Here is a 13,523-nt window from a genome sequence, read left to right on the forward strand (position 1 = left end):
GGACCCGTACGACCACCAGGAATATCCTCTGTTTTTCGGAACGTGCAGCGGCGACGAGAATACGAGAATAATAAGACACATCGCATATACAACAATGAAAGCCGACCATGCGGTCCCACGAGCTCAGGTTTGAGAGAATCGACAACTGTGAATCGCACCCATTCACGGCAGGAATATCCATTCTACACCCCAGCTAAACAGAGACGATACAACGTGGAAAGCAACCAAACCGTTTTGTCTAGATACCAAGGGCAACAACCACAAGAAAAGCGCCTTCGTTTGGACAGAGGAGCCGACGATTGCCGTCAGCGCCTTACGTCCCGGGATACCAATACCACACCTATGTCAAATTCTAGGACTGGGTATAAACAGAAGCGTCTGGATGTCACACCAAGTCGCTTAAACGATAAGCTCGCGGGACAAGACAGGAATCGGAGCAATAGGCAGAAGGACACCTCATACCTACCAGCTAAGGCTGCTCAACCACATCATGACAAACCAAAGCCTCTCCGGGCTAAAGGAAAGCCCATCACCTTACAACGTGCGCCTCTCAGTTCTACTGAGCTCGATGCACAAGACATCAGACGCCGCGCTATCGGCCAAGAGCAGCCTTGCAGTTCACACACTGTGCCCACCCAACCGTCTCAATCGAGACAACCGAGTCCGAAGCAAACGCCACCGCGAGTGCAAAGGAACAGTGTGAAAAGACCGTGGAGGAATGCTAAACTCACACGCACCCCCGACTCAGAAGACTGCGACTCTGACGAAGACAACAATGCTGGGTTGACACGCAGCACGGAGTATAATGGAGCTGCGCCTCGGGAGGAAGAGAACACAGAGATCCGAAGACACTCTTTGACGACGAACGGCCGAGCAGTCAAGGAGAGCAATGCCGATGATGCCTCATCTTCATCCGATTCCAGCGCGAGCGATGCAGAATCGCATCGCTCCGGGTCGTCCGGCTCGAGTTCATCTGGATCGAGCGCGACGTCATCTGCTTCGTCGGCATCGGACTCATCGGACTCATCGGACTCGGAAGACGAGGTGGCATTGCCCGAAGAACATAAATCAAACAGTCCGCGCGCAGCCTCCACGAAAAAGGCCAGTCTTACTACTGCCGCGGTTGCAGCCACCAAAGGGTCATCTCCAACCGTGGCAACGACATCAAGACAGGTTCATGGTATTGGAAAAGGATCATCTGGGACACGTACGCGGGAGCATGTCGGCGTCTTGCCGCGCAAACAAATGTCTAATCAACGCAACACCCACCGCAAGCCTCAAAGCGGCAGCAACAGCGCACTCGCTGCAGAGCAGAGCACACGGCCAACCATCACGACCCAAACTAAGGTCACGTCTCCAGCAAAACCAGGTGAAACGCACAGCCGTTCCACTCCTCCTGGCCCTCGAACGGCGATGCAAACGCAGCACCACAAGCATAGGGCTCGCGGGCAGGCAGCGAGAACGACTCCTCAACGGAAACGCAAGCCTGGTGTCGTGAACGGTCAGGAAGTACCCAATGGTGAAAAACCCAAGCTTGATGCACAACAAACAACGCCAGACCTTCGCGTTTTATCCAACAACCAAGTGCAAGATGTTAAATGTCGGTGGGTCGCCTCAGTACAAGTAGAAGAATCCAGCCAAAAGGCCGCTGAGGCAGCCCTAAAGGACATCCGTTCGGATCTGCGCTCCCCCGCCAAGCCTATGGAAGTGGAGCCCCTGGAAACAATCGAAACAATCGAAACAAGCAACGCGTGCCGGCATCTGACATCCATTACCGAGCCTAGAGAAGAGGAGCCCCCATGCCCGGCCGAAGCAAGCTCACAGTTGTTGCCCTTTGATGACTCCGATTCTACTGTGGCCGTGAGCATACAGTGTATGAGAGACATGTGTAACGCTACTATAAAGAACACAAGCGACGAGCCCGCAGAACAGCCGCCGCAAGTCGAGGTGCCAAAATACCAAAACCACAGCGAGTTGCCTCACGAGTCGCCTGACGAAACCGTCAACGATTTATTTCGGTACTTAGATGTTGTACCGGCCCCAGCGACAGCAGACAATGTTGTTTTATATCAGGGTGCAATGCAACAACAACACAGCACCGGCCCAAGGTTAATTGGCAGCGAGAGAAGCAGGGAGACAACCGAGGTTCCTGCGGCAATGTAAGTGTACTATGTCATCTACATGACGAGGGTCCCACAGTCTGTGTGTACATCACCAATCGTCTTTCTAAAGCACTCACATCTAATTCGTACACTGTGTTTGTGTACAGGTTCGGGGACATGGAGACAGCCCAAGAGTCTGCAGATTACGTGAATGGATTCAATGGTGACGACGACCTTGGGTTTGCCCCGGCGAGAGCGTGGACGGACAATGACGACGGAAGCAGCAATGAGCAACACGTACCAAATCCCAACTATGCGTTGTCATCGACATCATCACAGAACGGACAAGCCGTCACAGGCCATGGGTACTACAGCAACTCTAGCGTTTCAGAGCGCAAAGACGATCTGAGCTATACCGAAGAACACGCGATGCTAGCACACGCAGCAGATACATTATCCTGCGAACGCGTGTCGCCTGTTAGTACGCCAGCTGTAGCTCCGCCGCAGCCGCCGACACTCCACGTAAACCCAGAAGACGGAGAATACCGCGAAACGCTCAAGTCTATACTTGAGATAGTTTCCAAAGCTGTGAAATGTACAGTGTGTCAATGTCCATTTAACGCCACTGTGCTCTGTGTCGACTACGCTATTAAGCTAAACAGACCCTTACAGTGCGCTTGCGGTTGTGTCATATGGTCTGCGTGCTACAGAAAAGACAAAGGTTGCGCTATACACAAAGTGCAGTCGAGGCGCGCCATTGTCAATGTCACTGTCAACCAGCTATCTAGCGTGGCACACGCGCAGTGGAATCTAGAGCTAGACCAAACGGCTGCTTTCAGGACCGAATGGGACGAAGGTGTGCGTACGATCATGCATCTGCATTGCAGTGCTCCGACTGTGGACGAACTGAGAAACGGTTGGTTCTGCGCACACACACACACACACACACACACACACACACACACACACACACACACACACACACACACACACACACACACACACACACACACACTGCATGGTTTCACACAATAGCACACTACGCTCACTTGAACGTTTTGTCTTCCAGCTTTCGAGAGATTAATCAACAACCGAGACGAGATGGCTTTCAAGTACTGGCTGAACTCGCCCATGCCGGAGGCGATGGCCTACAGATTTGTGTGCATGCCGCACATTCCGGGCTTTTGGGATCACATCACCATGGGTTGCCACACGCCTAACACGCAACTCATGTTGTCGCCCGATGTGTACACGCCACAACTGTTCGATGTGAACATGGGCGGTCTGCATTTCCACTGGTGCTGTTTTGTGTTTGTTGACCAGACTATACTGGCCGTGTGGTGCTCAGGACAAACCAACACTGGTTTGGCAGAAGTTCTGCCTATCACAGACAGAAGGGACCAGAGAGTACGCCAGTTGACGTCGTCTAATGCGTTCAACTCTATGCTATATTATCTACACAGATGGATCCGCGTACACTACGGTAAAGGTGATGCGGATGTCGTTGAGGTTGTGTTTGACTGTATGCCTTCCGAGAGCTCAACCTTTGCGCATTTCATCTCTATGCTGGCAGCTAAAAGTTTAGCCTTGTCCGTGTTCTCGCCTGCGATTACACAACGCAGGGCACAGACAGATTTGCATTACACCATCGACCAGAGATACCCAGAGCAACTATTCAGTCAACCTCCAAATGATTTTGACGGGGGTGTCAAAATTGACATCAGACAAGAGTTTGGATGTCACCACGACGTGGAAATACAATCGAAGCTTTACTTTACGTCTAACGACCACAGGGTATACACTTGACACTTTCGTGGTAACATAAGTGTTGTAAAACCATGAAGCTAAGTCTTTCTCACTGTACTTTTATATATAATGTATTTGTGTTTTTATATGGTTTTTTGATATATATGCACATGTGTTGTAACCATAAAGTCTTTCTTACCAATGCGTATCTGGTATAATTCATGAAGACAAATGCTACACTGAAGGGAATGTGTCTCGCCATAAAGTCTTTCTTTCTTACCAATGCGTATCTGGTATACTTGATGAAGACAAATGCTACACTGAAGGGAATGTGTCTCGCCATAAAGTCTTTCTTTCTTACCAATGCGTATCTGGTATACTTGATGAAGACAAATGCTACACTGAAGGGAATGTGTCTCGCCATAAAGTCTTTCTTTCTTACCAATGCGTATCTGGTATACTTGATGAAGACAAATGCTACACTCACTGAAGGGAATGTGTCTCGCTTGGTGCCTAAAGCGTTATGTGTAAAAACGCGCATGCTACTGGTATTGTGTCTCTTATTGTAATCGCTTTTGTTGATATACTCAGTGCATTCTGGTTTGCTGTGTAAATAATCAAAGTGTAATCTACAAACGGGTGAGTTTGCCCATGGCAAGACAAATAAAATGACGCTGATACCAATAAACAGTTACTCTGCACTTCAACAAAACATCACGTCTCCTGTCGTCTGTACAACAAGCAACTGCTGTAGCCCCGACAGCTCCGTGCTGCAGGTCGGCGGCAGGCTCCGTGCTACAGGTCGGCGGGCTCCGTGCTGCAGGTCGGCGGGCTCCGTGCTGCAGGTCGGCGGAGCCCGGACAGCTCAAAGCAGGCTTCATGTTGCATCTGAATTCAGTGTAGCTTCACAGCAGTCAGAACTCCTTCTCGTGTTCTTGACATGGAACTATCATGGCATTTCCGTATATCTTATTACCTGAACAAAGAACCGTCCGCTTTTCGGTGGTTGGTGAAAACGCTCAGCGAAGACACTGAGTTCGTGCACGAAACCCGACAACATCAAGAGATCAAACCCGTCTTGAAGAAATACAACAAGACCGACGGGCACCCGGAGTGTCTGATCGTACTCCTTTGTCAGCATTTATGCTGCGATGTGACAAGAGAAACAATCGAAGCTTCGTTCCGAGCTATGAATCCCGACGCGCTGACAAACGACAAGCATTACAATGCGACATGTCCAACCCAACTGGTTCTGGAGGACGTCGACCACGTTCACGCCCAGCGCATGCTTTGCCAGTTGATGTGTGAACTCAGCGACAGTGAAATCCGTAGGGTTAAAATGCTTCTTGCTTGGAACATTTTGGATGGTTGCGATTGTCTGCACGTTCCATATGGTTGGATGGAAGAAAAGAGCATCTACGAACTGGCCCCCAAGATTTTAAACTACTGTAAAAAATATTACAAGTGTGTCATGTTTGCAATCCTGAACCTTTTGGACCGTAGGGATCTGCTGGTCTATCTGGGGATCTCTTCTGAAACGGTGTTGGCCTCGTGAAACGGCACCACTGATTGTATGTTGTACCGCTCCTATGTATCTGTGCATACATCTCATTACTAATGATGCTTTTTAATAAAAACAAGCTCTTATACACATTGACGCTCCTTGTGCAAGACTGTGATTTTTGTCTAATACCACCACACATTACACGACCAACCATGAGCGGTCACAATGATTATAGCCCATATTGGTGGTGGACGGAGAACGAGGACTGGCTTAAGGTCACGGTTATAGCGGCTCCGGTCTTCATTGTCTTGGGGTTGACACTGATCGGCTACAAACTGTACGAAAGACGAACCCCTTCGTACATTTACAAGCCGGGGGATGGCACCGCAGTATACAACGCCGTGTACAGACCCACCACCTGTGCAATGGACGACGAGTGCTGTGACGGTAGGCACTCGGTCGTCGTTGGGCCACAGAGTCCATCGGTTATGACCGTCGTAACCGAGCAAGAGGAATCACTGCTGAAACATCATCGCAAGACGGTCCAAGATTGACACTGCTGGAACGTGTGTCTGTCGCCAAGCTTTTTTGGTTAGAAGCAGCATTTGTGACACAGGAGGTCCGAGGAGCCCCGGGTCGCGGAACAAGCCTTCTTTGTACCTTTTATGTGTTTTTTTTTATTATGAGTATGTGCAAAAGAAGATAACAATGTAATGTGAAAATGTTTTTGTCTTTATTTCATGCCTCACACACAAATTATATACGAGTGCTATGAAACCTGACGATTCGCCTGTGTCTATTTCTTTCGACGCAAAGCGTACACATGCAGTACGCACCATACACAAGAAGTAGGACGGACACCATCATTACAAGTATCATAGACCATGTACACCACATATCCCGGCGATGAGTACACGTCGTACTGTTGTTCAGCATGGTGTATGCGGCTGGATTGCTAGATGAGCTTGTGTCTGTAAAGCCAAAGGAGCGTGTTCCCAGCCGACGCTTGTTTAGCCGCTCCTTTAGAGTCTCCCGTGCCTGTGGTGATGAAACACAAAAGTTTCAAAGAGAATTACTACACTTGTTACCACCATTTATGTTATGGATATGACATGCAATCCCACGCCTGCCCACCGTGTTGCCCACCGTGTAGTCGTGTACGAACGCGATCAGACGTGGCATCTACTGCACAGTCGGCATCACTCGCGTGGACGTCCAAGGGTATAGTAAGTTGACATTGACATGCGTACCGACGAGGACCCTCAGTGAAGACAAAGTTATATTTGGGCAATGGCCAATTGTTCTGCTGGCAGATTTCCTGTTGAAAGAGGCAATACGATGTGTTATATGTTGTACAGCATATTTGCAATTGTAACGCTATGTGTGTAAATACACAAGCAGCCTGACACACCTGCAGTTGTCCAATGTGATTCTCAGACTGTTGAGGGTAGTGTTCCTTTGACCTAGGTGCCTCTGTGCAGTAGTCGGGGTCGGGTTGACTTTCTTCACACTCGGATGCTTCTAGGTCAGTCCGTTTTCGTTTATTATCGAGTACCGTGTACTCATGGAAGGGGTTGCTACACTTGCGTGCGTTGTTGTCGATTTGCTCTTGAAAAGGTTCGGTAGCCTTGGACGCCGTTTGCCGGTCGATCCTGTCCTGTAGTAACACATAGAGCGCTTTAGCTGCCGTGCGTTTGGCCTCTTTCTTTCTCGAACCACGGCCCGTGGCCTTGAGATCTGCAGCGTTCTCCACGTGTACGTCGACAACGTGGACCAGTCTGTGTTTCACACCGGTCACGCTTTCCCTATACACAAGTTTAAGACGCATGCGAGCTGCGCGCATTTGTAATGTGGAAATCCAGTCGACGTCCATGATTCACAAAGGCCGTAGTTAATTAAATGTGTAGCACTGAGAAATTGCAAACGCTACAAGGAGCACGAGGCCTAGTTGAGCGGGTTGTGGTCTGGGAGTGACACACTACACTTGGTGACTTTTACTCTGCGCCCAGCAACAAAGCTGCTGTGAGTAAAACAAGAAGTGCTGCAGGTCGGGGACGTTGGAACTGCAGGTCGGGGACGTTGGAACTGTGCAGGTCGGGAACATTGGAACTGCAGGTCGGGAACATTGGAACTGCAGGTCGGGAACGTTGGTGCTGTGGGTCGGCGGAGAAGGTGCTGTGGGTCGGACAGGCATTTCACATCACCGTGTGGAGTGTTTTGTCGTGACTCAGAGACATTTCACAAGAGTTGAAGATAAGGTGAGAGCTTATCCCACACAGCAATTGGAAACATCTCGGTTGGAGCGAGAACATAAAGCAGGGGCATTGCTTTCCCTTGTACATCAGAGCACTCACACACGGGACGAATATGCAGTTCGTGGTGACCGACAAGCCTGCCTGGTACTCAGATGAACAAAAGGACAGTCGGGCGTTCACATGCACCGACACCGTTGGTTTATTCGACCAGGTAGCCGAAGCCATGACAGTGAAAGAGTCTATGTTATCCGAGAAATGCAAAGCGTTTCAACACAAGACGACACGGAAAATCGTCAGAGACATGGTGATCGAAGACATCGGCCGTTTCAAACAAAACCCTTCCAAGTCGCTTTTGACTGCTTTGATGGATATTATGGACTTGCGAGCCGATGGCTTAGAATGTATGTCGACCGAAGACAGGGCCGGTATGAAACAGCTAATGTTGGCTTTGAAAAACTACACCCTCTTTTACATACCCTCTACAGCGTTGAAGTCTGTCGCAGAGGACCGCGTTGTCATACCGGTCGTGACAATGTGGTCCCAAACGGACAAGGAGTTAGAGCTACGGTTCTGTGACAAGCCCAGATCGATGTTGGGCACGTACACGGTGAATTTGATGAGCGGGAGCGCTGCTTATTTCATGCAGCAGGTCCTAATCGTGCCGGGTGTCCAAAGCTTAAACCTGTTAAAGGACATAACGGGCGATAGATATGAGTTCTGGGACATGTCTCTAGAAGTCCCCACTCATCCGGATGCTCTCACTCCATCGTTCAAGCACATACAACCGATGCAGTTGTTACGCAGCGGAGAGGACAGTGACCGAACGTCTGCTACGCAGACGTGTGGGGCAAGCGGAGACACCATTGCTGATGTGGAACCCATGTGTTGTGTACTGGACACTGAGTCAGCTGACCTGCAAGTCAGTAAACGACCGGGAAGCGTGGACTGTTTCTCGGACGTGGACGTGATATGCGATCTGTCGAGATTCACGTGTCACGCCGGCGTGGCCAAAACTGTGTACTTCAGACGCACGGCGCGCGTGGTGGGCCGTAAGCGAGGTAACATGACAGCGGTGGTTTCGTTGCGCGACCAGCAGAAGGACAAGCGAACGTTATACATATCTACCACCGCACGCTTTTGCAGGGCCTTGAAACACTCCTGCGTAAAAGGTAGCGGAGAGCTGCTGCAGTGTTGCTACACACTGCTAAACGAGCTCAGCGGCAGAGAGACTTTCCTGGCAGGACCCGAGTTGCATCAGGACATAACCAATCCTGCGCTTACCGCGTTCCTAAAACGGGTGAGCCCTCCCGCCAGCAACTGGTGTAACTACACCCCAAAACACGTGGCCTGCGCGATCGAAGATCCGATAATGTGCGAGATAGTGGATCTGGGCATCAAGCTAATGGACGACAGGGTGCCCAATGCGTTTGCTGTTGCAGAGCTGTTACTGTGTAATACGCAAAAAGCCAATCAGTACGTTCGAGCCTACGAGTGCTACAACGAAGACGGCGCGTATCGCGCGCAGATTCATAGGAACAACATTGCTTTACTGCAGCAACAGTTCAAGGAAGACTGGCGCGCCCTGGCCAGCATCGACAGGCGGATTAGAGCGTCGAACAGCGGCGTCATCAACAAAGCGCAAAGGCATGCAACGAGAGACCTGTTCAGGAACTTGGGCACCCACAACATAAACGACACCTTTAAGAAGTGGCAACAGCTGATAAAAGACACACCGGCTCCGAAAGACACTGCTAGAGGCAGAGATTATAGCAACATGAAAGTGCTCTTCCACAACCTGAGGGTGTACCACAACAAAATTAACAAGCTGAAGAAGAACACCAAGACCGCCGATGATATCGACGACGACGACAACGACGACAACAGCAACACGCCGCCGGACGACGGTAACTCCAACCGCAAAGCGTCGAACGTCCCAGTCGGATCTGCCTCGCCTAGGTCAGAAAAAGCGTCGAGACGCGACGTCGACGTCGCAACCGGACCGGTATCACCGTCCCAAAAACCCTGGTGCTTTTCTATGATCGTGCCTGACAACCCCCCTTTGGGCACGTGGGTCAGAAACATAGGGACTCTATTACAAAGCGCAGCTTGGTTGTACGCAGATAACACAAGACGAGAAGCTGTGTGCAGCGTTCTCGGCTTGGAGAAAACGCTGCTGCACGAGAAATACAGTTCGGTGTTGGAACAATGGGTGTCTAGCAATCCCATCGTGGTAGAACAGCTGAACGCCCACGGTTTACAAGATAAACTGAGTTTGGCTCTGATCGACCGCTTGGGCGCCATATCGACCAAAAACTGGATAAGCAAAATCAAACGAGCTTTCACACGTGCACCCGCAACAAAGGCCACAATTTCATCCGAGGCAAGAAAAGGCAAACGAGCTTTTGCGCGTACACTCGCAACAAAGACCACGCTGGTGGACCGTGATCAGTGCAAGAAAAGTAGAGCCAACAAAACGTCCCGCTCCAACGCTGACAGAGAATTGCTTTGCCAGGAAGCAATGAGCTGCGAGGATGACGCCGATGAGGAATCTGGCCAGGACGAAGAAGAAGGGGAGTACGATTACACAGCGGCCCAAGGCGAAGAGTTGCTGGCCACGGAGGAGTATGACAAGGATGAATTGTCGGGCAGATACGAGGATGACAAGCGTCTAGATCAATACGACTTGGAGGACGACTTCATTGACGACAGGAGCGAGGACGATTACAGCATCGTAGAGAGTGACTCTGACGCTTGCGGCCCTGTGAAACAGATAGCCTTCGGTCGAATTGACCGCCGCCGTCGCGCTGACGACTCTGACTCTGACGCTGAGTCGGACCACGACATCCCCGAACACTCTGGTGTGCATAAAGGCGTGTTATTTTCCTCTGACTCCGAGGAGGAGGAACCCGCCCCGGCGAGAATAGAAAAACGACGACGCACTTGTGTTATGAAACAGCACGGCGATGAAGATGCCACTGATGGTGACGATCGACCGACGACAAGTGCAAAGTTCACTAGCAAGTCGCCCGCAAGGTCTCCTACAAAGTCACCACCTAGAAAAGTAAAGGAAACGCCGATTGATCGCTTAAGCCGTAAGACAACAACCAGCAGGAAGAAGCAGCACAAGGGCGATCGAGCGAAAGGTCCAGGCAAGCGTCGGAGAAAGTCACCTTCTTTTCATTCGGATTCGGACGCCAGTAATCCCGAGAGCAAGTGCAAGTCTCCAAAGATTAAACGCCCAAGACTGAGCTCAAGCACGGACGACGGGTCCAGTGCGTGTAAGTCTCCAGAGATTAAACGCCGAAGAACGAGCGCCCCTACAGAAGACGAGTACATCGACCACGCTGCTGTGGATTTACATCGCCCTGCGGAAGACCCAGTGGCACCTGTAGAGTCCGACGGTGATCTAGAGGACAGCGTGGACTTTTGTGGACACATCGTTGCTATGTGAGCCGGGTCGAGGGTGTAACTACAAACGCCGATTGCCCCCTGTGACACCGTGGCCACTATGTCAGCCGTGCGCAGAAAAGAAAAACCGTGCCCTGGTCCTCAAAGTAGCGTCATGATCAAATATTTAGAGTCGCTGGCAAAAACAATCGATGTCAGCCAAACACTGCAACCTTGCTCTGACCGACCACCCCTCGCAACACATTCCGATCATGGCGAGCCCGCCGCGAAACGTACCCGTGTGAGCAATAGCAAAGGTACACTGTTGAAATATTTTGACAACAAATGACATTCGTTTGTAGGCCATGTTATGTATTCAACACAAGTGGATCATTGTACCGCTGTGAAACTATGTATGTTTGTTGCTATGTCACAATGCTCTTTGCTCTTTGTGTGTATTTGAAACAATGGAAAAATAATAAACGAACACGATCACTTTGCTCAGTGTGATATGTTATTTGTTATACATATAACCACTAATATGTTACACCTAAAGCACTATATGTTACACCTAAAGCCCCCACTCCTACTCCAAAATAACAAGGTGGCCGACCTACGGCACCACCGGCCGACCTACGGCACCGGCCGACCTACGGCACGGGCCGCAAACCTACAATACAACTGTCCCGTGGTTTATACGACACAACCTGAGAGGCCACACACACGCTTGCTCTGGGTGTTTGACATTGCCGGTAAAGGTATTACTGAAGCTGGCATCCCAGATACAGCCATGTCTTCTTCTGTAGAGATCCACATAAAAAAGAAGACTGCCACGAGCAGTGTCCAGCCGGACATTGTCTGCGTAGAGTGCAATAAGCCTAGGGTGTACATAATGATATGTAGCCATGGAACCTGCGGTTGTTCTACCAGGGTTTGTCCAACGTGTAACACTGGGCCGACAGTAAGAGTTTTCATGTGACTGACCTAACTGTGGTGGATACAAAATAAATACATTTGGATTTCGCCTGTTGACTGTAGTTGCAAATAATAAACATTACACACACGCTGTCTTGTTTTATCGTATGTTTATTTTCTATCCGTATAAAACATTCAATATACATGACAGACATCCCGTCAAAGTGAACACATACAGACTGTACAATCGCAAACCAACAACCCGCTGGGGTGCACTTAGATTCTTCTGTACATTAACATATACAAATGAGCAGGCAGGTTGTTGTAGTACGATAAGGGTAATACAGGGCACTGTTTCACAACATCGCCGTCAACAAAATACCACTTGGACATCTTTTTCACAAAGGCTGCGTAATGACCGAACTCGTAGGGGCCTGTGTGAGTTATCATACCGTACAGTTCGTACTTTGTAGGCTGTGAAGTTGCAGACATCCTGCTACAGTCTAGTTCTTCTGGTACGTCGATCGCACTGGCGTTGACCATAAGCTCTCCGCGTTGCACACACCGCTGCCCTCTGGCAAGGGTGAAACACAGGACCGCGGGTAGCTCTGTGATATCCGTATTGACGTTCAGTTCCGTCTCCTCTTGACAGGTGCCACAGTGGTAGTCGGACACTCTAAAGGACTCAGAGTAGTCGTCCGTGTAGTCCTGTAGCTTATTTGGCTCGTTTTCCCCAATATATACAATCACGTTGTTCGCCACATGGTGCGAGACGCATTCCGCGTTACACGTTGAACACTTTGCCGATTGTCGTTTCCGTATAGTCCACAGGTCAGATGCTTGTTTGCATCGAGGGTCGCCGTCGTCCGCCAGTGCGTTTAGCACGCACTTAAACACCGAATCGGCATCTTGTTGAACCTCGTATGTCATGCCACTGTATCGAATTAGCGCGTCCACAAGTGGATTCGGATCGCACGGCGGCATTCCCGGAGTGTTACGGTCCATGTCCCGTAAGACACTCGTCAGTTCGCTCGCCACGGTGGTGCTGTAGCTGGCTCTATCGCAGTCGGCGTCGTCGACATCATCAGATCTGGTCAGCGTGATCCTAAAGTCATCTGTGACATACAGACACTGCAATACACTGTTTACAGCGCAGTGAGACCCAACGTTGATCAGCCCTCTCATGTCGTTCATCCTGCGTGCGCCCGGCAGACAATGCTCAATAGTCCGTCGTGCAGTAAAGTGGCACACCCCTAAACAGTTCGTCCAGTGTCTTGATTGCTCCTTTGGTAGTCTCCTTTGCATCCATACGCACTAGTAGTATAATTATCTTGAAGTGATACGAGCTGAAGTTTGACAGGGGAGTCAACGTGACATGTTTTGTGATTTTCATAACGGGAGCCCAATCCAATAGCGCTGCCGCGTCGTGAGTGTACAGGCATAGTAGATCGAGGGACTCAAACATATCTCGCCTCAGCTCGTCCACGCTTGGCACTCCTGAAAGTGCACTAGGTCTTAGTGTGATCTTAGTAAGACCCTGAGTGCAGTCCAGAGTGGTAACTGCGAGCGCGTTATCCCATAGCGCCTTAGCCTTTACTCTCAAGATAATGTTTC

The 13,523-nt window shown here is 50.1% G+C and overlaps 1 protein-coding gene across 1 annotated transcript; it reads right to left on the reverse strand.

Annotated features, from left to right (window-relative positions):
* Positions 1-12,185: 12,185 nt before the first annotated feature.
* LOC120746539 (ubl carboxyl-terminal hydrolase 18-like) lies at positions 12,186-13,094 on the reverse strand. The gene has a single exon (XM_040051966.1). The coding sequence runs from the start codon at positions 13,092-13,094 to the stop codon at positions 12,186-12,188; it is 909 nt and encodes a 302-aa protein (XP_039907900.1).
* Positions 13,095-13,523: the final 429 nt, after the last annotated feature.

The sequence above is a fragment of the Simochromis diagramma genome, unplaced genomic scaffold (genome assembly GCF_900408965.1).
Source record: "Simochromis diagramma unplaced genomic scaffold, fSimDia1.1 OVJJ01000427.1, whole genome shotgun sequence".
Classification (NCBI taxonomy): domain Eukaryota; kingdom Metazoa; phylum Chordata; class Actinopteri; order Cichliformes; family Cichlidae; genus Simochromis; species Simochromis diagramma.

Excerpts from the sequence above, each read along its gene's own strand:
- LOC120746539 (XM_040051966.1), bottom strand. The coding sequence starts at position 13,094 with ATGAGAGGGCTGATCAACGTTGGGTCTCACTGCGCTGTAAACAGTGTA.